General features: G+C 39.6%; 1 protein-coding gene across 1 annotated transcript in view; it reads left to right on the top strand.

Moving 5' to 3' along the window:
- The first annotated feature begins 339 nt into the window (after positions 1–339).
- The window catches only part of LOC140237396 (dymeclin-like), a 28,458-nt gene continuing 5,594 nt past the window's right edge, over positions 340–23,203 (top strand). The window contains exons 1-11 of the mRNA XM_072317317.1: positions 340–376; positions 6,813–7,233; positions 8,440–8,533; positions 12,850–13,116; positions 16,011–16,136; positions 16,537–16,670; positions 19,538–19,726; positions 20,446–20,630; positions 21,350–21,475; positions 22,177–22,290; positions 22,931–23,025. Coding sequence (XP_072173418.1) covers positions 7,041–7,233; positions 8,440–8,533; positions 12,850–13,116; positions 16,011–16,136; positions 16,537–16,670; positions 19,538–19,726; positions 20,446–20,630; positions 21,350–21,475; positions 22,177–22,290; positions 22,931–23,025 — 1,523 coding nt within the window. The 5' untranslated portion in view covers positions 340–376; positions 6,813–7,040. The remainder of the gene's footprint in view (positions 377–6,812; positions 7,234–8,439; positions 8,534–12,849; positions 13,117–16,010; positions 16,137–16,536; positions 16,671–19,537; positions 19,727–20,445; positions 20,631–21,349; positions 21,476–22,176; positions 22,291–22,930; positions 23,026–23,203) is intronic.

The following is a 23,203-nucleotide window of genomic DNA, read 5'->3' as shown; positions in this document are numbered from 1 at the left end:
GCGCGATGACAGGTTCATGCATTTCGTGTAGACTAGTTCTGCTGTTGTCGATAAGTAATTTATGTCGATGTGCATTTATACTCTATAAAACTCAAGATAAAAATATCAATGCCAAAAATTTACTCAATAAAATATTAAAAAAACATTTCAAATAAATTATGTAACAAAAGAAATGAAATAATTTGAAGCTTACCGTTTAATGTGGATAGAATCATTACTATACGTTGCCGATTTATTGTGTACAATTTGCGGGACACGTAGATTGCATACTGCGATGACATCAACTGGATCTTAATCCTATTCGTCTATGAATCTCTGTGTGAAAACTGCTGTTCCAACTAGACAGACATCAACCTGAAGTCGAGCTAGTAGTGTCGTAAGTAGTAATCTGGTTAGAATAGAGTAGAAATCTAGATATTTTCTAGACGTTCCATGTCCAACTTCCAACTTCCAAGTTCGATTGAGTCTGGGTTGATTCTGTTGACTGCAGTTCAGAATGTTGACTGTACAGTGTCAGTGACAGTAGTGCAGGATCTGGATATTCAACTCCGCTAGACTCTGTAAGGGAATGTGGTTTTTTTAGGTGCACTACTAGAAAATGTAGTCATTTTAACCTGCACTGTACATAGGGTCTACGTGGTTGATACATAAACACGTCCACACCGTACTCCTAACTGCGACCAGCAGCAGCCCCAAACGCATTAAATTTACGTAGCGTATGATGGGGCTGCGGACTCACACTGTAGCATTCTGGAGATCTTGACCAGCAAGATGACATGGGTAGTATCTTCTATCGCCGATAAATCTTAAAATCGAACAATTTCTTCAATTTGAAGACTTACTTACACTAACAGGTGAAGTTGAAGTGTTGACAACAGGTAGCGTGCAACGTTTGGTTCTGCCAATAGATGATACACACCCACCCTAAAGACCTAGACTCTAGTCCCTTTCTGTTCGACTTGATGACTTAATGTGACTCTGGGAAACCTGACTCTGTCGAGAGGAACCTGGGAGTGAATTGACAGCCAGTGCATGCGCACACAGACTTCTTATCCGGTCAGTGGATTTGAAATTTGTGCGCATGTGATGTCTGCGCATGCGCTGGCCGTCAATTCAGTGTAGCTCTCCCAGGTAAGTCTTCGAATTGAAGAAATTGTTCGATTTTAAGTTGATATTTATCGGCGATACTAGCCCATTACTACCCATGTCACGATCCTGAATGCTACAGACTGTCCGCAGCCCCATTATGCTATGTAATGCGTTTGAGGCTGCTGGTCGCAGTTAGTCCACACCTAACCCTGGAGCAGGGCGCTGTACACTGTAGTGTGGTCCACAACTTTATCACCGGTAAACCATGCCTGCCAACAAAGGAGGACTGTACTGATCTGAACAGAAGAAGAAGAAGAAGACATCGTTGTCAATACTAGGTGTCATCACTCACTGACTTGGTGTCATCAGCTAGCATCACGTCCAGGCATGACTAAGTGACGCGCATGCGTCTATGTGGTGTGGACACAGATTAATTTGCTTCCAAGGCAAGGGCAATCAGGATTGAAATTTTTTAGAAGATGGCATATTTTTGCAAAATTTTGGTTTCAATGGGCAGGGTGTTCCAGTCTTAGATGGTCTGTGGCCAGAAACTATTAGAATCTAAGGTAAAGCAAGTTACCCATTTTTCGACCGCCTAAATTGCGGAAGCAAAATAGCGTGCATGATTCGAATGCCTGCGCTGCGATCATCATTCGAACGCCTGCACTGCAATCGTCGTTCGAATACCTGCGCTGCGATCATTGTTCGAACGCCTGCGCTCATTGTTCGACCCCATATGTCCATGCTTGGATTTTGTGATGTACCGCAGTGTGCCGCCTATGAATGTATTAGCGCGCGTGCCACTCGTGGACGAAACTGTATACATCGCACTATGAGAGCACGGTCTATACTCCACCGTCCACGCTGTGCGAGAGATTCAACGCATACATGTTGCGGTCGAACCGTGGCGAGTATCGCAAATTCTGGCAAGGTGACTTGCAAAATATAAATACTGGTAGCGCGTAAACGCACAAGTTATCTCAGAAACTGCTGCCACCTTGGCTGTAGGTGTACACGCTGTACAGATTCAATGCAGATAAATGGACTGGTAACTTCAAAATTTGGAATGAAACCATGTGTTGCTATGCAGCTTTACTTACCCGTTACCGGGTACTTACCTGTTGAACTACTTATGCAAGCTGACCTGGGAGGGTCGTGACCATGATTTCGGGGTCCAGCGATGTGGCCCACTGTTGTCCTCTTCGGAACACGTGTGGAGGTAGTTGCATAGTTTGAATTTCGCACTCGATTTGCGCCATTTTTTATTCATAAATTTCAGGGAATTTATATTAGTAAGAGTGATCTATTCATGGAAACGGACAAATCAAGGGTAACTTGCTTTGTGCTTGGGTTCTACACTGTCTGTGTAGATGTGTAAATCCATTATTTTAGTGTTGTTGTCGTCTCCTCTTGAACTGTCTGCTTTTATGATATTATAGGGTGGCATGTCTTGCTGCGCCGTAATGTTTTGTGGAGCATGGTAAGTCGAGAATGTCGTCTTCTCAGCTCAAGCGGAGTCAATTGTCATCATACTCAAATTGTAGATCTCTGCTTGGACCGTGGCTCTGACACGGGAAGTATGTTGGTAATCATTCTTAATAAATATAGCGAATCTTCGTGGGACCATTTCTAATTTGTGTTTGAGGTTCAGTTGATGGGGATCCCATATGGAAGATGCATATTCCACTTCCATCTTTGGTTTAACTAGGGTGAGATATGATATTTTCTTTACAGATTGATCACATCTGGCAAGATTAAGTTTAATGACACTGACTCTGAGTGTCCGGTTGACATCATTGGATGTTGATATGATTATTCCAGTGCATGTTGGAGTGTTGCTGATATGAATGCCGAGGTAACAACATTGATTAACTGTTTTCAGATCTGTTCCCAGAAGGTTGTAAGGGCCTTGGGTGTCTTACTTCTGATTATATGTAAGCATTCATATTTAGCGGAGTTGAAATTCATCTGCCAAGATCTAGCCCAGGCACCCAGGATCTCAACTTGTCAACGTCAGACTGCAACTGGACTTGTTCTTGCCCTGTTTAGATTGGTAGAAATAGTAAACAATCATCGGTGAAAAGTTTGATGCTCATTGAGTTATCAATTTGCTCTTCAATGTTGTTTATGTATAAGGAACATCAAGGGCCCAAGGACGGTTCCTTGCGGGACTCCAGAAGTACTTGTAACTGGGATAGACGGGGAAAATTCTCCATCTAAAATTATTTTTTGAGTTCGGTTTGAACTCCAGCTATGTAACCAGTCAGGTGTCTTCCCTCTTTATCTTTCTTATCCCACACTTGGCATAATGATAAAGCTTCATCAGGAGTTTCCTGTGGGATACAAGGTCGAAGTCCTTCTAAAAATTTGAAACGAGGATATCAGTTTGGCCCCCATAACTTGGTCAAAGATGATGAATTATTTCTTCTAAGTTGTTAATTAGTTGAGATTTACAAGAGTGATATTTTCAAGAACCATGTTGATAAGGCTTCAGGATCTTGTGTGCATCTACATGACTCATGATGTTTATGTGCAAAAAATGTGCTCCAACATCTTGCAGGCCACCGAAGTGAGTGATATTGGTCTGTAGTTGATGAGGAGTGATCTATTTCTTTTTTTGAAAACTGGACAGACATTTGCAGATAACCAGTCTTGGGGTACTGAGCCTTCTTCAATGGATTGGTTGAATATTCTGGTAAGAATGGGGGCTATTTCTTCGGCCCATTCCCTTAGAATGTAAGTAGGGATCCTGTTGGGTCCACAAGCTTTATGGGGGTTGAGTTCCTTCAACAGCGTAATATACATGTACTCGGGACTCGTCCTCAACGGGTTAACCTGTTGAGGATGAGTCCCAAGAATACTAGGGCAGGGGTGTATGAGAAATGCGTGTTGTAGCAAAATCAGGCTGTCCTCAATGGGTTAAAGACTCTGGATGCACTGATTTCATAGTGGAGCATAGATGGAAATGGATTAGATCGCATGGTTGGGTTGTTGTTTGTATCGTCCTTGGTGAGTATGGAGCCATAATGGTTATTCAGGATCTTGGCTTTCTAGCAGGTATCACTAATCAGGCCACACTCATATTGCAAATGGGAACTCCTGTCATGTCTTTCCTCTTATGGGAGATAAATGTCCAAAATCTCTTGGGGGATGCCCTTAAGTTTTCTAAGTTGGATATACTTCTAATGTAGTCATTCTGTGCATGGTCTATAATCCCTTCTGATCGAGTTGTGTACAACGAGTGTACAGTTTCCAGAATGCCAGTCAATCGTCTGCTTTACCAGTCTTTTTTGCTTTAATATCGCAAAAACATTTGCGTTTTTTTAATTCCCCGTTTAATTTGTGAAGATAGCCATGAAACATTAAATTCCATCTCTGAATATTTTTGGAAGGAATATACTGATCAATCACATCAAGGATAGTATCCCGGAACTTACACCAGTTGTCCTTAACACATCTGTCGGAGTTAATGTGATCATCATCTAACTTTCTAATCGTATCCTTAATTAAATCAATGTTGCTTTTTTTATTAGAGGTAGATCTTTCTTGTTTTTTTTTCTTGTTGAATTCAAAGCAAATGGAGAATTCTGCAGTCACTGCCAGGTGGTTACTCATTGCTGGGATAGTTGTTACGTTGCTCATGTAATCTGGGTAGGTTAATAAAAAGGTCAAGAATATTATCCTCCCACATTGATTCCTTAGATTACTTGAGGCAAGTTGAAGTTTTCAAATATGTCCAGAAATCTTTGGTTGATCATGGTTCCATACTGAGAGGTTGATGATAGAGAATTCCAGACGTAGTCGCTGTAGAACATATTCCCAACAACCAGATACAGACTGATACAGATAAAGACCGACAAAACGTGACTGACTATTAGATGACCATGATTAAGACGATCCCTGACCCGCAGTTTTGCCTATAATTGCTTTGGTGACTTTGTAATCTACAATTTATACTGTGTCTGTAGTAAAGTTGGCATAAATACTTCCATTGCATGAATTTTTAGCAATATCTGAAATGGATAACAACTTGGGGAAATATATTAATCAGACATCTTGCATTGCTGATTAGAAGATCTGTAGACATTTGACCAAAAGATCTGTCTGTATGGTCGCAGGGGATATGTTCTGCGAAGACTATGTCTGGCTTCATGGAATCCCCTCCTTTTACATTGAGGAGAGCCATAGATGTCAAAAAATGATTTAAAAAACTCCTCTGGATGGACAGATTTTCTGCCTACAAAATGGAAATTTACTACATAGACCCTACAGTCATACAACTAAAAATACACTAGACGTCTATGAAACTTAGATCTACTATTTTATATGTTTAGACCTTTTTAGCTCACCTGAGCCAAAGGCTCAAGTGAGCTATTGCGATCGCCCTTCGTCCGTCGTGCGTCGTGCGTCGTCCGTCGTGCGTCGTCCGTCGTGCGTCGTCCGTCGTGCGTCGTCCGTCGTGCGTAAACTTTTACATTTTTATCTTCTTCTTGAAAACCCCAAGACCGATTTTCATCAAACTTGGCAGGTAGCATCCCTAGGGGGTTAGGAACTCAATTTGTTAAAATGGGCACCATGCCCCACCCAGGGGGCCCCCAGGGGGGGGCCCAAACCCCCCAAAATTAAGGAATCTGTAAAAATCTTCTTCTCTAGAACCAGAAGTGATAGAGCTAAGTTAATACTATGAGTTAGTACATTGATGACTGTAGTTTCAAGTTTGTTCATGGCAGAATCAGGGGTGCCCCCCTTGGGACCCAGGGGAGGGGGGTGGGGAGGGGTCCTAATGGGGCCTAAATTATACATTTTCATCTTCTTCTTGAGAACCCCGTGACCAATTTTCACCAAACTTGGCAGGTAGTATCCCTAGGGGGTTAGGATCTCAATTTGTTAAAATGGGCACCATGCCCCACCCAGGGGCCCCAGCGGGGCCAAACCCCCCAAAATGAAGGAATCTTTAAAAATCTTCTCTAGAATCAGAAGTTATAGAGCTAAGATAATACTATGAGTGAGTACATTAATGACTGTAGTTTCAAGTTTGTTCATAGCAAATCCAGGGGTGCCCCTCTTGGGGGCAGGGGGGGGGGGGGTTGGGAAGGTCCAAATGGGGGCCTGAATTGTACATTTTCATCTTCTTCCTGAAAACCTCATGATGGATTTTCGTCAAACTTGGCAGGTAGCATCCCTAGGGGGTCAGGATCTCAATTTATCAAAATGGGCACCATGCCCCACCCAGAGGGCCCCAGGGGGCCCCCAATCCCCCCAAATGAAGGAATCTTTAAAAATTTCGGCCCTTATTGTACATTTTCATCTTCTACTTGAGAAGCCTGGTCAAATTTTAGTAGAGCTGTGAATAATTTAGATTAGTGACTGCGTGAAAGGTGAACTTGCGATACTCAGGTGAGCGCTAGACCCGCGGGTCTCTTGTTTATGTGTACAATTTAAGAACCTCTAACTAGCCCCATTGGTATTCAGTATATTATCTGCTTTAGGCCTACTACGAGTTTGCTCTAAGCAGAATTTGCTCCTTGTTTGCTAATTTCAATGTAGGTTATTCTACATGCACGTAATGGTGCATTGTCATTGTATTGTAATGTGTATCTGTAGCGTTAGAGGTCTGTAGTGGCCGTATTCAGACCAGTAATGTGAATGATGCATTGTATAAAAATTTACTGCAATGTAAGTGGACTACTGACACTGTGCATCTGTCTGCCTCTACACAACAGGTCAAATCATCCAGCATGGATTTCACCACAGCGCAATTCATCACCTAACTCCATTCAGCACTACACTGTTTCCGTGTCGTAGGAACATCTGTTTGTTCAAAGGAATATTCAGGAAGATATATATTAGTGCAGTGGATAAACCTTTGGATCAACTTGTACAAACAACTTCTTAGAGATCCAGTTTATAGAGACTTGCTGCTGCCCGAAGCTAACATTATAACGAGAGTGATGGGTGGAGCCGGGAGCAGTCTGAGCGAGCTGGCGGAGAACGAGTTCCTCCGTAGGTTTGTAGGCAAGGAGCCTATCGATGACTCGGATCCCTTCTGGGAGCAGCTTCTGTCATTCTCCTTCAAAATTCCGCAGTCGACTGCAGATGCCAGGCTCATCGTAGAATCGTCACAGATGCTGTGCAAAACTCTCTGTAAGTAGAGCACAAAGTTTATTAGTCTCTTTTGACTGATTGACGCATAGTACTCGTCTATGCATGTGATGGTTGTTTTGCAGTATTTTTACTTTTTAGGTTGCCTTCATATGCCACTGAAATCATAATCCCCTAAGTTTTGGTTATGCCATATAAACTCACTGATTTGCGTTTTGCTCCTTGCTATCAAACAGTTTGTAACTTCACATACCCTATGCTTAATAGGCATCTTTGAGTTTGAAGAAAGCTTACTATTAATTTCCTATAGCTGGTATTGCACAAAGCAAAGAGAAAGATTTACTAGTGGGAAATGCAAGTATTTTCTAACAAATATTTTGGCAAATTTAGATGCTGGCTTTCCAGTCCTGTAGAGTCATTTTTCAGCTGCATTATGTGTGAATGTATGCATTTTTTTTTTTTTTTTAAATCTTAACTGCCCTGCATATTTCAAGCAAGACATATTTTGTTTGGAATGGGTTTATTCATGGTTTGTTTGGTACTTTGTGTTTAAAAAGCATCTGATAGCTTATAAATGACTGTGATGGCATTCAAAGTTACTGCATGTTACAAGTAGATGCCGTTTTCACATGCTATAGTAGAAGAGTTACTTTTAAAGAAAGGTTTTTTTTTTTTACATGTATGTTTGTTAAGAGACACCCCTTATATTATTATTTTTTTTTTTGTACATAAGTGTACACAAAATGACCAAAGTATAGTTCAACTTGAATTTGTGCAAAGGACCTTACCTGACTTTTAAAGAATTGATGACATATCTTCACTTATCTTGTTCAGAATTACACAATGAAAATGTACAGCTTTTGAGAATGTGTTAAAGTAAGGATATCTCATGCTCTCAACAAAGGCATATTTCATATGCAAGTGGTGTCATGTGTAATTGCAGGTGCCCAAAGAACATCACGAAGGATAACCTGGTGGTGATCTCATTCATGGTCTGAAAATTCTGCACATTAGTCTGGTGGTCAAGTAGAACTTTAGGCTGCATTGACATGCAGTAATCGAGTCTTCGTGGGATACATCTTATTTGTATACTACATTCATCTTCTCCTTTTTGATCACAAAGTATAACTAAGAATCAGTTATAACAGCAGAATGCTGATGATAATGAATAGCGGTATGATGGGTAATGGGTTGTATATTATGCATTAAATTAATGATCTCTTCTCACATCTGATGATCTGTTTTCAGCACATAACAACCTGCATTCGGGAAACCTGTGTGCTCTTGTTCGAGTGTTCATAAAGAGAGCCCTGCAGCTGAAGGTCTCGGCACAGAATGAAGAGTGAGTATGATCTGTCATGCTAACTGTAGCATACCACCACCAGATAGGGACCTCTCATAAAAAAACAACAACAGCAACATGACAAAACACACACTAAAGGAACAGAGCAACCACATCTGAATTTATTTTACAAATTGTATGTTCGATGTTATGACCTCATTTTCTAGTTCATGGGGGACCTTGAACTAACACCACTTGATGTGATATACTAGAATACAACTGCATTCCCTTCCACATTTTAAATAATCACCCCATACAATCACTTTCTTTTCTAGTCTTATGTTGTTCTTGTTTTTAGCTATCTAAGCAAATCCAACGAAAAATAGTTTAATGAGGAAGAACATCTCGTTCCAAATTGTAGTCTGGCTACCATTCAAGCTCAAATGCAAAAGACAACATGTGCATTAAACTTCATAGAAATCACACCGACTTCCACAGGGGAGGGCATTATACTTGTATCTACAACGTAGCAGATTATTGCATGGTGGTGTAATGATATTTTCATATGGGTGTTTTGTTTACTGAGTGCTTGTTATCAAGCCCTAATGGATATGAAAATTTGAAGATATGTTCGCATCTGTTGCTAATGCAAGAATAGTTCATAACATGTTTGATGTTCTTTATATTCATTAGTGCCTGGAAATTATTCTAGTATAGCAACAGATGCGAACTTACATAGAATGTACATGTATCTTCAAATTTTCAAATTTGTTAGGCATTCATTGGCTCAATACGTTCTAGTGTGATGGGGCCTTTACAAAGTAATGGGCATTTTATAATCCCAGAATGTTTTTGCATCTCCTGGGGTTAAAAGAAGAGCAAGGAACTAGAAAATAAACTCACTGTAAATCGAAAGTAGTGTGTGCTTTCTATGACAAGTTGTCGGGCCTTCCAGGTGTGTTTACCGACCAGGGTAATTCCTTGAAAATATTTTAGTACTGTGGAGCTCACATTTATTACATGACCAAATTTGCTCTTTCTCCCCTCCTCTCTGTCAGTCAAACAAAAGCTCTGGGAAAGAAAACTCGGTAAAGTTTGCAGAGGATGATACAAAAATTGCATTTTAATTGCATCTTCGTTATTAAAGATTCTGCTAATTGTTCTCCTTGTTTGTTGTTTTTATGTAGCTGCAGCATTTTGCTGTTCTGTGAAAGATACATTGTGTTTGATTCAACATGCCATGAGATCTTTTTTATGCCTCCGCCACGAAGTGGTGCCGGAGGCATTATGTTTTCGGGTTGTCCGTCTGTCCGTCCTTCCGTCCGTCCGTAATGAATTTTGTGGACAGCGTAACTAAAAAACCTTTTGAGGTATCCTAATGAAACTTGGCATGTATGTGTATTAGGGGGTGAAGTTGTGCCTATCAACTTTTGGGTGCACATGCTCAAGGTCAAAGGTCAAGGTCAAGGTCAAATACATAAAATTTCACTATTTCCACTATATCTATGCAATGCCTGAAGATATTTTCTTGAAACTTAGTGTATACATGTATTACCCAATTAAGATTCTCTGGTGAAAGTTTGGGGTCGTGAGGTCGAAGGTCAAAGGTCAAAAGGTCAAGTAGAAATATTAAAACTTTACTTTTTTATCCGTAACTTGGAAATTGTTCAAGGTATCTTCATGGAACATAGTATACATGTACTGACTGGCAGTGATTATCTAGAGAATTTAGGGTTCATGGGTCAAAGGTCAGGGGTCAAAGGTCAAGGGCAACACTTCAAAATTTTACTATTTCCCTCATATTTGTGCAATGCCAGCAGGATTATTTTTTTTTTTACACTTGGTGAATGCATGTATAACCTAATAGAGATTCTCTGGAAACTTTCTTTTTTTTTGGCCTCAAAGGTCAAAAGGTCAAAGATCAAGTGAAAGCGCTGAACTAACTTTTTCCTCCATATCTCGGAAGTGGCTCAAGTTATCTTGAAACTTTCTACATATTTAAAATGCATGTTCTGCCTGACAGTGATTATCCTATGAATTTTAGGGTGAAAGGCCAGATGAAAATGGTAACAATGTACTTTTCAATACAGAAATTGCACTTTTTCTCCATAACTTGAAAATTACTCAATGCATAAACATATGAATGGGTTGAAGTCAACTTAAAGTCCTTAAATCCCCAAATACATGCTCTCCTATTCATCCAATTAAACCTACATATCGTCGCTGGGGTGACAAGACCTCGGTATCTCAAAAATGTCAAAAATTTTTTTTTTAGCTTAATGGTCAAATAATGGGTCAAGTGATGTCTTGGCCAAATCCTAACTGTCTTACTCCAAAAATGAAGCCACCATGACATGTCAAAGAGAAGGCTTTCCCATTCACTATAGTGCTTTGGCCGCCATGTTTTTTCGCTCTCCTGAACATTTGACAATTTTGAGATACGAGGTTTTGTCACCCCAGCGACAATATGTAGGTCAAGGAAGGTGAACATTCAACACATTTGTGACAAACTTGTCATTTTAATATTTTGCCAATTTTGTGAAAATGTAATCACACATTGTCCACATGTACTATAGACCTATTTGGAGAATCATGCATTATGGCGGAGGCATACCAGTCGCCTTAGCGACATTTCTAGGTTTTTTTTTAAGCCACAGTTTTGTTCTTTGAGGTTCAGAAAGATTGTAAATAAATGCAAAACAGAGAAAAATATTAAAGTTGGCCATATAAGTTTGCCATTATGAAAGATACATGTACTTTTTGCATGTCATGTAGATTTGTCTTCATTACACTTAAAATTTGGTATTTTTATAGTTTTCATTTTGACAGCCTGCTTATGAGTGTTATGGAATATGGAAGAGGAAGGAAATATTCTTGCCTGTCTTTATAATAATGAGTGTATCATTGTATCAGTGTATGCCTCAGATAAAAGCATGAAAAGTTTATAATGTTTCAGAATCTTTTGCTCGTTATGGAAATAACACACCATAAAGCCCACACCTGATATGATCACAACCACCACTGTAATACCTAATTTGTTTGTATTTTGGAAGTTGTTTGTTTGTGATACAATGTATTTTCAGTTGATGTTTCACTGATCCTTTTCCCACGTTTATGGAATCGGATATTGGATTGAACATTCTAATCTTGAATCCCACAATTTTTGTATGCATTATACTGTCCTAAAAATATTGCTGCTTGAGAGGGATTCTCCTGATTTTTCATCAGTAAAATCATCTTTCTTTCCTTCCTGGATTTCTTTTGCTCATTGCCATGCCAAAGCTTCAAAATCTAGTTTTTATTACCACATTCACATGGCATGGTGCATTGATACTTTTAATTCTGCAAGGTCATTAGCCTGCACGTCATGTGTGTATAGCATTGTGTGTGGGTGTGTGTAACTTGCAGCGGGCTTGTACATACAATACCTTATACAGTGTACGTACATACACTGCATACTGTCTGAGAAAATGGAAGATGCCTCAATAAAGATAGCATGAAATGTACAAGTTTTTAAAATCCTTATGCTCAAGATCTGAATTCAAGGCAAGGATAAACATTGATTTACTGTTACCCTTGACTAATTATGGGATATCTCACATTTAATTCCAATGTTGTCTATCCTCTTTTTTATGCCTCTACTCTAGAGGTACCTGCAGCATGTTGTCCCTAATTTGACTGTTCATCCTGTAGCATGTCAATCAGTTGTTATTTTTGTAGACCCTGTTAGGTAAAAGTATCAATTAGCCACTTGCTGTTGACCTGAAGTGTGATAAGGCTTACAGATTTGGAGAAACAAGAGACAGAATAATAAAAAAAGGTCAAATGCCAAAAGTCGGTATGATGCACAGTCCTCAAGACACCAGGGTTTTGTAATGAGACATAACCTTTGATTTCGTGATACTAAGTGTCATCAGTGCTGTAGAGAATTTTTGTATTGAATGTGTGGAATCGGTCAATCCAATACCATCAACAGAACAGTCATGATGTTTTGGAGGCAGCTTGGAACAAAGTGTTGGTGTTGGTAGAGTGATTTTGTCCGTTTCTGTAATACATGGGAAGCTCATCAAGCTGTTGAATATATATTTTTGGCCTTGAAAGTGTGTCAGCAAACATACACTATATCCCTGAGTGGTACTCATGGGTTCTTTAGCTTTTGCCAAACCAACATTCCAATGTTCTTTCTTCTGGTTTTGTTTGAGAGGAATGATTCATCTGCAGAGTCTGTTTTGTAATCCCTCTTCCTTAGTGTTCTCAAAATTATTTTGCTTGATTCTGTTCATCGTGGCTTTGACATACACTGTAGTCAACCAGAAGAGCACAAAAACAGGACGCTAGCACTCTTTTAATCTCTCAAATCTTTGCCACACCCACAGTCACGTCTTCACCTGGCAGACGTACAACGCCCTCTTCATCATCCGCCGCAGCCTGAAGTACTTCCTGGAGATGCTGTCGGAGGGGCGCATCCTGCAGCAGCTGTCCGTGGTGGTGAGGACGCGACCGGTGGCCACGGTCCTGGACCTGGACCTCGACGGCCCCGGGATGGAGAACGGGGAGGCGGGGGCCGACGGGGAAGGGGAGGAGACACTGCTGGAGAGGTTCATCCAGACACTGGTCCAGCTCCTAGTGGAGGTCCCTGTCCTGTGAGTCCATGCCCAACCCACCCCTGTCCCCAACCCGCCCATTTTCTTCCAACCCCAGGCAGGAACCAGATGAACTGAATGTTAGATGCTGCTTCTCTTCCCAAGGGAGATAAATGCTAGATGTCAAAGCATTGCTCATTTTCTACATTCATTTACGTAGCATCTTCAGTCAGGAATGAACTCAAACTTTCTTGTTGTTATTATTAATATTGTTGTTGATTTGTTTTGCTTTGGTTTCTGAAGTTCCATATTTCATAGTTAACATGAATACAATTGATAATCACAGAGACTGTGGAACGAATCAATGCACATGCACATGTATATATGTACAGGTATGTAACAGGGATGGGGAGGGAGCTGAGATAAGGAATGAAACCAATATTAATCACGACATAATATATCTCAGGGGTGTTGATACCAGCAAATTTCTAGACACTCTTGACAGCAGCTGTTCCACAGTTGCCAACAAAGTATTCCACCGTACTCACACAGAGAAAGATGAATTTACCGACACTGCGGATTGATCCTTCTGTAGTCACAATAATTTGCACAACAAGGAAAAAATTCTCGAGGGCCACATGTAGTTAGAGGGCTGGAAAGTGATAAATGATGCTGCCATGGCTTTGCAGAAAAATGGTTAGGCTGTGTGATATACATGATATTATACAAATGATGCACAGGTCTGAGTGCGTCAGTCGGAATTGTGTGCATAAGGTAACTATGGAATGCGTAACCCACGAGGCGAAGCCGAGTGGGTTTCTTATAGGCTAAATTCCATAGTTACCGCATGCACCGGCACTATATTCCGACTGATACACGAGCAGACATATGCGTCATCTGATTTATAGAATGGGTAATTTTCTTGCTAAAACCCATTTTTATGCGTCCGCCACGAAGTGGTGCCGAAGGCATTATGTTTTCGGGTTGTCCGTCCGTCCGTCCTTCCGTCCGTCCGTAATGAATTTTGTGGACAAGGTAACTATCAAAACCTGTTGAGGTATCCTAATGAAACTTGGCATGTATGTGTATTAGGGGGTGAAGTTGTGCCTATCAACTTTTGGGTGCACATGCTCAAGGTCAAAGGTCAAAAGGTCAAGGTCAAATACATAAAATTTCACTATTTCCACCATATCTATTGAATGCCTGAAGATATTTTCTTGAAACTTAGTGTATACATGTATTACCCAATTAAGATTCTCTGGTGAAAGTTTGCGTCATGAGGTCAAAGGTCAAAGGTCAAAAGGTCAGGGTCAAATACATGAAATTTCACTATTTTCGCCATATCTATTGAATGCCTGAAGATATTTTCTTGAAACTTAGTGTATACATGTATTACCCAATTAAGATTCTCTGGTGAAAGTTTGGGTCATGAGGTCAAAGGTCAAAAGGTCAAGTAAAAATATCAAAACTTCTTTTTTTTCTCTGTGCCTTGGAAAATTTTTCAAGGTATCTTCATGGAACATAGTATATACATGTACTGACTGGAAGTGATTATCTAGAGAATGTAGGGTTCATGGGGTCAAAGGTCAGGGGTCAAAGGTCAAGTGCAACACTTCAAAATTTTACTATTTCCCTCATATTTATGCAATGCCAGCAGGGTTATTATTTTTTTACACTTGGTGTATGCATGTGTAACCGAATAGAAATTCTCTGGAAAGTTTTTTTTTTTTTTTCTTCTTTTTTTGCCTCAAAGGTCAAAAGGTCAAAGATCAAGTGAAAGTGCTGAACTAACTCTTTCCTCCATATCTCGAAGTGGCTCAAGTTATCTTGAAACATACTACATATTATGCATGTTCTACCTGAAAGTGATTATCTTATGAATTTTAGGGTCAAGGGCCAGATGAAAATGGTAACAATTTACTATTCAATTCAGAAATTGCACTTTTTCTCCACACCTGTACCTTGAAAATTACTCAATGCCTAAATGTATGAATGGGTCAAAGTCAAGTTAAAGTCCTTAAATCCCTAGATACATGCTCTCCTATTCATCCAATTAAACCTAGGTCAAGGAAGGTGAACATTCAACACATTTGTGACAAACTTGTCATTTCAATATTTTGCCAATTTTGTGAAAATGTAATCACACATTGTCCACATGTACTATCTAGACCTATTGGGAAAATCATGCATTATGGCGGAGGCATGCCAGTCGCCAAAGCGACATTTCTAGTTCTATCATGTTACCCGATGACAAAATTACTGGATGCATTTCCTTTTGGCTAGGCATACACAAACCATGCATCAGTTTTTACTGGACGCACGGCCAGTCATGCATCAGTAAATACTGATGCATGGTTGTTAGGCGTCTCGTACTGGGTGCGCGAACGCTTGCTTAGTGTGTGAATCTTTGCTACAAGTACGTGTACTCTTGCTACAAGTGCGCGATAACATGTTTACCACTGTGACTCAGGGTGCGGCCAGTAAAAAAAAATCAACACATAGCTCTCGACCAATGAGATCGCAGGATTCTCGCTACCCATTCCATAAACAGTCTTGTTTAACATCACATCTGTGAAATAACATTACCAAATGATGATGACTGTAAACAGTGCTTTTGTTTCAGTTTCATTTTCGGAGTAATTTGTTCATACTGATTGATGAAATCTGAAGAGTGACACAGACCTCCCAGGTCAGTTCACAGTACAGCATACACAACAAGCAAGGCCAAAAACCACTTCATCTATTTTAAACAATATTTCATGACATGATGTACAGATGCACCAATATAGTCATTGCCTTCCTTTGATGTATGTACATGTAAGTCTAGAATCGCTAAGATAAAGCATATGGATGTGTACTGTGGATTCTCATACATAGAATGAGATGAAATTTTATGTGAGAGTAGATTAAGCTAACGCATTATTTTCTGTACGTTTGGTTTGCGTATGCCACAGAAACTTCACCTACGTGATTCACCTGGAAGCCATGAACACGCTTCTGGTGCTGCTCTCCGTCCAGATGTACATCCCGAGGATCTCGCACAAAAGCCTCGTCACAGAGTACATCATGCATGGCAAGTGGTAAGGAGATGCTCATGGAATGCATTTACAACCACTTTTGGCTCTGAAATAGAAGTGAGAGTTAATGTATCATGTGATAACCCCGCTTCTGTCCATAAGTGTCATGAATTTTGTAGTTCAGTAGAAAGAATACTGCAAAATTTTAACTTTGAATCTGTGCATTTTAACTTTGAATGTTTTAATTTTGAGTCTGTTTTCATTTTGTGAAATTCACCCCTCTGCTAAAGTCGAGCAAAGACCTCAACTCAGTGCCAGTGATGTACTGATAAGACCTTTGCTTTGTATTAAATGTATCGAAAAAAGAGCATTTCATTTTAGTTGTGGAGGACTTCCTCCCCATTACCTTAATCGAGACGATGTAGATCTGAATACACTTGAATCTATGTTCAATTTTGTCCAGTGCAAGTGATGCCCATATACTGGTCAAGATTCTCCTTGACCAGTTCATCAAGCGGGAGGAATGTCCACTGGAGCTCCTAAAGGACTCCGCCAAGCCGGCCAGTTTCCTCTACGGGATCTCGGCAGCCATTGCAGGTGGGTCAACCGAAGTCAGCTTGAAACTCTTTTCCCCTGAGATTCCTGCCAGATCTCTAACAAAATTAGTGTTTGCAAGACCTAGCAGTCCTTCAACAACAGAGACTTTGTGATGGAAATATCTCCCTCACATTCAAGATTTCAAATCCACCCAACATTAAGATTGTTCAAAAGTCTGATTGCATGCCAATTTTTTTTTTTCTCCATTACACATGAAATGATGATTAACATATGGCTGAATGGACAGTGCAATAGCAAGTGCTTGTCATGTTTGCTTGTAGATTTTGTGTGTGTGCGTGTGTGTGTTCTTTTAAGATCTAAACTTCTTTATATTTACCTTTGTATTCTCATTTAATTATGCTCAATTGTACTGTTATGTATCTACTAGTACTTGTCTGTTTGGTTAATTATGTTTTCAATTACTGCATTTTCAAATGCAAAGTGCAGAATTCATTTCCTTTAACCCTATTCTAACTGGGGGGGGGGGGGGTCAAATTGACCCCCCCCTCGACGTTTCGCGCCACGATTTCGCAACGCGCAAAGATTTTGCCGCGTCGTTTCACGACTTTTTTCATTGAAGTCTCCCGCATATTTTGAGACCAAATTTGCGACGTCCGGGTACACCGTTTTGAAGTTACGTAATGTTTTGCATATGCATGTCAACCAAAACACAGCTCAAATTCCTGATATTGTGTGCAAATCCAATGTAAATTGTGTTTTTTGGTTAAATTGATATAAATTAGATTATTTCAACTTTTAACCATTGAAATTAATCAATTCTAGTGTAGATAAGCCTGAAAAAGTGCATGCAACAAATTTTGGCAAAAAACAATAGAAAACAAAAGGTCGAAAAAACAATAAAATACATAAGAAATTAACAAAACAATAAAAAACAAAAGAAATTGATTTCGATTGTGCTAATTTTTTTCAAGAAAATTGTTAGATGTGTCTTGAGGAATTCTGACACAAAAATTTAGCAATCCTCCAGGCTTTTTAATGGAGTTATAGGTGAAAATATGATTTCATGCACAAATTTGCATAATTAATTTATTAAAAATAGAAAGGCAATATTCTTCCATTGTATGACCATGTTAGCTTGTAGTTTACATCCAGCTCTATCTTCAGGCAAAATTTCGCGGCGATCGCACGATCGGCGGCTGACATCTGAAGGGGGGGTCAAATTGACCCCCCCCTCAGTAAAAACTTGGTCTCAAATAGCCCAGTTAGAATAGGGTTAATTTGATTTTATGCACTGTTTCTCTATGGTAGAATATCATTTCCGTGCATGGATCATACTCAGTTGCCCGTTAAAGAAACAAAAACTGAAATAACAAACCAGCAGTGTTACATGAAAAAGGAGAGGAAGAAACCCAGAACAGAATTTCACAAAATGATATCTGAAAATTCCTTTAACAGTAGGGGTATTTCAAAATACATTTTTTCAAATTTCTCCAGAGAAATTTCCAGGGAGTACAGCAGCTGAGGTAGCCGACATTGTGTAATCTCAATAGTAAATTCACAATCATATTAGGATTTTAAGGAGTCAAAGCACTTTGCAAAACATTTTATTCTGTTGGAGCGAGATTCTAGCCAAATAGATGGAATCATTCAAACCATGGAATTCTCTAAGCCATTCTGCAGTAGGCCAACATTGATGCTATGTGAACCACCTTGTATTTTTATTTCTGCATTCTTCCGTTATGTGTGTTGATTTATTGTTTTTTGATCTGTGGCACACTACTTCAGTGATACTTCAGGTACCATTAATCTCTCTCAAGCTTGACAGGGGAAAACATACTGCAGTCATGTTTTTGGATTTCATACAATGTATGTTGATTTGCATAGGGTCTAGGGGATTGTGTCTCTTTGTCTCTTTGTATGTTTTGTGTCTCTTTGTATGTTTGTGTGTGTGGGGGGGATGGGGGGGGGGGCAAGGGAGATTTTTTTTGTTGTTTTGTTATTGTCATCGTGTATGTTAGACCCTTATCATTCAGAATGGACTTTGTTATTAAAATCCACATATTGTTTACTGTATGGAAAGCTGAAACGTCTTTGATTCATATACAGTGGACTCCCGTTATAACGAAGTCCTCGGGACCGGCAGTTTTCTTTCGTAATAACGAAATTTCGTTATAACCGAATGAATAAACAATAAAAATACATGGAGTTGATAATGTTGCGGCCCTAAATTTTATTTCGTTGTAACCGGAATTTCGTTATAACCGTGTTCGTTATAACGGGAGTGCACTGTATTGGCTTGACGCAATTGCCCGTGTGATGAAAGGGAAATATAATGGTCTTGATCCTCCCGCAGATATTTTGAAGTAAGTTTCCCCGACAGTATCTTGAGATTCTGAAACCTTTGGCAAGTTTGCCCTCAATTAGTTTTAACCCAGGGTAGAATCTTCAGAGTGCCATTGGGTTTCAGGGGTAAGCCTTTATATGTTTCTTTGAAAAAAAGAACCACACCAAAAAAAAAAAAAAAAAAAAAAAAAAAAATATTAGGTATATTGATCCAGAAGATCAATGCCCGTCTCAACTCAGGTGTATGAATGTGTACCAGGCAACACTAGGATAATAATAATAGCAGGGCCCTCTGGTAGAGCAGTAGCGACACTGAAGAGGCTACCCTGGATAAAGAAGACCTAATTGTTATTCTTATTATCATTATCAGAGAGAGCACAGAAAGTTGTTTGTTTTTTATCATTGATATTTCATTCTTTCTTTCTTTTTTTGTCAAAATGCAACACTGTATGCACTGTAGCTTTGATGAAGAGTGACCACTTCATTTTGTGACTCACAATTGAAAAAATTCTTGTTGTAAATGACATCATGTGTCAATAACTTTTTACATTTTTTTTTTCCAGCCGGTATCTGGGCTGTGCTTACCCTCGGCTACGGGGGCATGGGTGCCAAGAAGGAGGAGCCAGCCGACCGTGCAATCCTGGCCAATCAGAGCCTCTTGCTGCTGCTGGTCCTGACCAATCACTACACACATGACAGAGGTGTCCACAACCCTTACAGGCTGGCACTATGCTCCTTTGCAAACTCACAAGGTAAGAGGAATCCCTTGTGAAGAGCAAGAGATTTAAAAAAAAAATATCAACAAAACATTTCCTCCTATTTTCATTAGAACACCAACAGACCATGTGTGTATTCTATCAATTGCCAAGAGTATGCCATCTTCAGATGACACTTTACATATATATGCAAAAGCAAAAATAGTTTTCTAACTTCTCTGTGAGTGTCAAAAAGATCGTCTCATTTACATGTCAGTCATTTTCTGCACGATCATGCAAGAAGAGTGAAGTTCAGCCCAAAATATTGTCTGATAGTTTCCCCAAAGTATACAGAACTTGTGAATTGCAAATTTGATGGAATAGTTATGGGCATAATACATAAAAAAGGATTTGTGAATGCAGAAAAACACAACAAAAGCATGACCACCACTACCCAGGGATCAAGAAACTAATCTGAATTTATGTGACAGACAAGGAACCAGAGTAATGGCATCTCCTTTATGTGTACCTCGACACAAATCTTAGCGTGTGGGACTGCACACTTCCTTGAAGGTCTTGCAAAGAAATTGTACAACCAAGGTGACTATCAGAGTTATGAAAATGGCCATCTTTGACAAAATATGTTGCATTTTTTCCCCCAAGAGTTTGTTGTAGAAGTTACGTAGGAAAAACTTCCATGAAATATTTTTGCAGCCCCCCCCCCCCCCTTCGAAAAAAAAAAGAGTTAATTTTGACCTTTCACATTTGAACTATAGATGGAGGAATGCCAATGAGTCCGTCTGGAACTCTTCCACCATTCAAGCTCAACTCTGCCAACCTGTACGAGACATTCTGCGACAATCTCCGTGACGACCAGAGCACTCTCCTCCTGTACCTCCTCCTCCACCAGAACGCCAACTTTAGGAATTATGTCTTATCAAGGACAAACATAGATAGACTGGTTAGTCCACGCGCCTAACATCTCTTCCGTATCTTCTCAAACAATTTATTTCAGACTTTGATTTTTCAGTTTATAAATGCAAATAAAAATTATGTCACACTTACATTTATTCTAATAACAGAGATGCCAACTGTTACTTTTTTGCAGTATTTGTACTGCCTTTTTCCAAAAATGGTGCAGGTTTTATGGAAAATGCTGTTTTTTCCCTTTCCCAAATTCTATTACTCCATATTTCTATTGCAGGAAAGGTAAGAATACTGCTTTCTCACCAAAAAGTACTCCTTTTCAGCCATCAGAATACTGCAGTGCTGTTTACAAGGTTGACATCGCTGCTATACTGTTACCTTTTTGTTGAATGTTTTGGAGAGAGGACTTGATATTAAAACTTTGCATGACCTGGAGGGAATGATCCAAATGATTTCAAAACTTGTTCAATTCAATAAAGTGACTGGAGTGGACTTTCATGAAACATGTCATGTAATATTGCAAATATTTTGAATACCACACACTTAAATGTTGAACATTCATTGAAGTAACTTATCGTGTGCTCCCACAAGCAATTGTGATTTGTTGGAGAGAGAAATTATAGTCTTGTCAGCTTTTTAGAAAAAACACACACACACAAGTGGTTACAATGAGGAGGAATAATATTTCATATTTGTACTGTTGACCCCTGCATCGTCTAATCAAGATAATCTGTGAACTCCAACCCTCCGCAGGTGATGCCTCTCTTGAAGATCCTCTACAACGCCCAGGAGAGGAACTCGCATCACATCTACATGACTCTCATCATCCTCCTCATTCTCAGCGAGGACGATGCCTTCAACAAGTGCGTCCACGAACTGGTGAGTCAAACAGAGAGGACCTCATGAAGGCACCCTCTGTAGGTGCCGGGGTGAAATGGTTGCTCTTTTGTATCAAGAGTGGACATATCTTTTTTTCCTCAGAGAGAAAGATGATACATGTATGTCCACTCTTAATTTTCAAAGGCATTGCTTACCTCCTAGATTTTCTTCATATATACAGGCAACCTTGCCTAAGTCGAATCTATTTGGACTGAAAAAAATAGCTTCGACAAAGAGGAAATCAAACTTATGAGGGATTAAAATCAATAGAATATAAAGAGAAGAGGACTTGAAAAGACCTTCACTTAGGCGATTATACAACTTATGCAAGGTCAACTTAAGCAAGGTTGACAGTACATGTATATTGCATATATGTATATATTTGTATATATATATATATATATATATATATATATATATATATATATGAAAATTGTTTGTGTAGGTTCAGTCCATTAAGATGTGAGGATATGTTGTGAAAAAATTTGATAGATACTTAATGACCTTTTTTTCGTACTCATAGTAATGCGATGTGGTATTCTGTAAAGCTGTAGAATTGTGCATTGTTTTCCTCCATGTGTTGAGTGCACTGTCTCCCACAAATAGAGTCCATGGACTATTCCCTCAAATTTTGCTGTCATATGAATGATAGGGGTGAAGTCTCATAGCCATTCATGTGTTCATTTTACTCCTTCCTGCAGAATATCAAACAGGTGCCATGGTACACGGACCGGACGATCTCGGAGATCACGCTGGGTGGTCTCATTGTCCTGGTCGTCATCAGGACCATTCAGTACAACATGACCAGAATGAGAGTGAGTATCGGTGGCATGGCTCCCCTTCTAAAGGGTGAGGGTGCTTCAGGGATGAAATTAATTGTTGGAAGTATAAAAGAGATTGCTACTTTGTGTGCGTCTGGGCAGTGATTTGTGTTAAAATCATAAAGTTCATTATGTAGCTGATGATGGATTTGTGAAAAAGACAACCCTGGTATGAACAGCCTGAAATTGAAACTTTACTTTTATGAAAAGTGTACATTTCTAGAAACAGAGCAATAGATGTTTACTTTAAGTTAGACCTAAAATGACAACAGTTATGGAATGTTAGAATTTCATGTGTTAAAGAATGAATAAAAATCAAACCACGATGAGCAGTCCTAATCTCGTGTCCACATTTAATAGAGCTGATGATATCACTTCACAGCTCTTGCACAGGTTTGTACAAACAAGTATGAGAAAAAAGGACTTGATTCTGAAATGATAACTTCACTGTGCAGTTAGTCTAATTTCACTCTTTCTGTCAATATGTGACTTGCATTTTGAGTGTAATATCACTTCAAGAGGAGATAGACAACATTCAGCGTCAACACCATGTGACTCATCTAGCCAATGAAGGGCTTAGAAAAGATTGTGTCGACTGACTTGCTCCAACCTCTGTGTCTCTCTCTCCTTACAGGACAAGTACCTCCACACCAATTGTCTGGCTGCCCTGGCTAACATGTCCTCACAGTTTCATTCTCTGCATCCGTATGTCACCCAGAGGATAGTAAGGTGAGACAGACTTTATTTCCTCCATTACTCCATTGGGTCTGGCTGGCTAGGACTAGGCCCCCCCCCCCCCAAAAAAAAAAGGAAAAAAAGAAAAAAAAAAGTATGTTTTGTCTGGGGTCTACTGAGATAAATGCTTTATGGTGAAATCAGTTTGTGTCCACAGAGACTTTACAGAGAC

The sequence above is a fragment of the Diadema setosum genome, chromosome 14 (genome assembly GCF_964275005.1).
Source record: "Diadema setosum chromosome 14, eeDiaSeto1, whole genome shotgun sequence".
Lineage (NCBI taxonomy): Eukaryota > Metazoa > Echinodermata > Echinoidea > Diadematoida > Diadematidae > Diadema > Diadema setosum.
The sequence above is the reverse complement of the archived record's forward strand: the minus strand, read 5'-3'. Positions and strand labels throughout refer to the sequence as shown.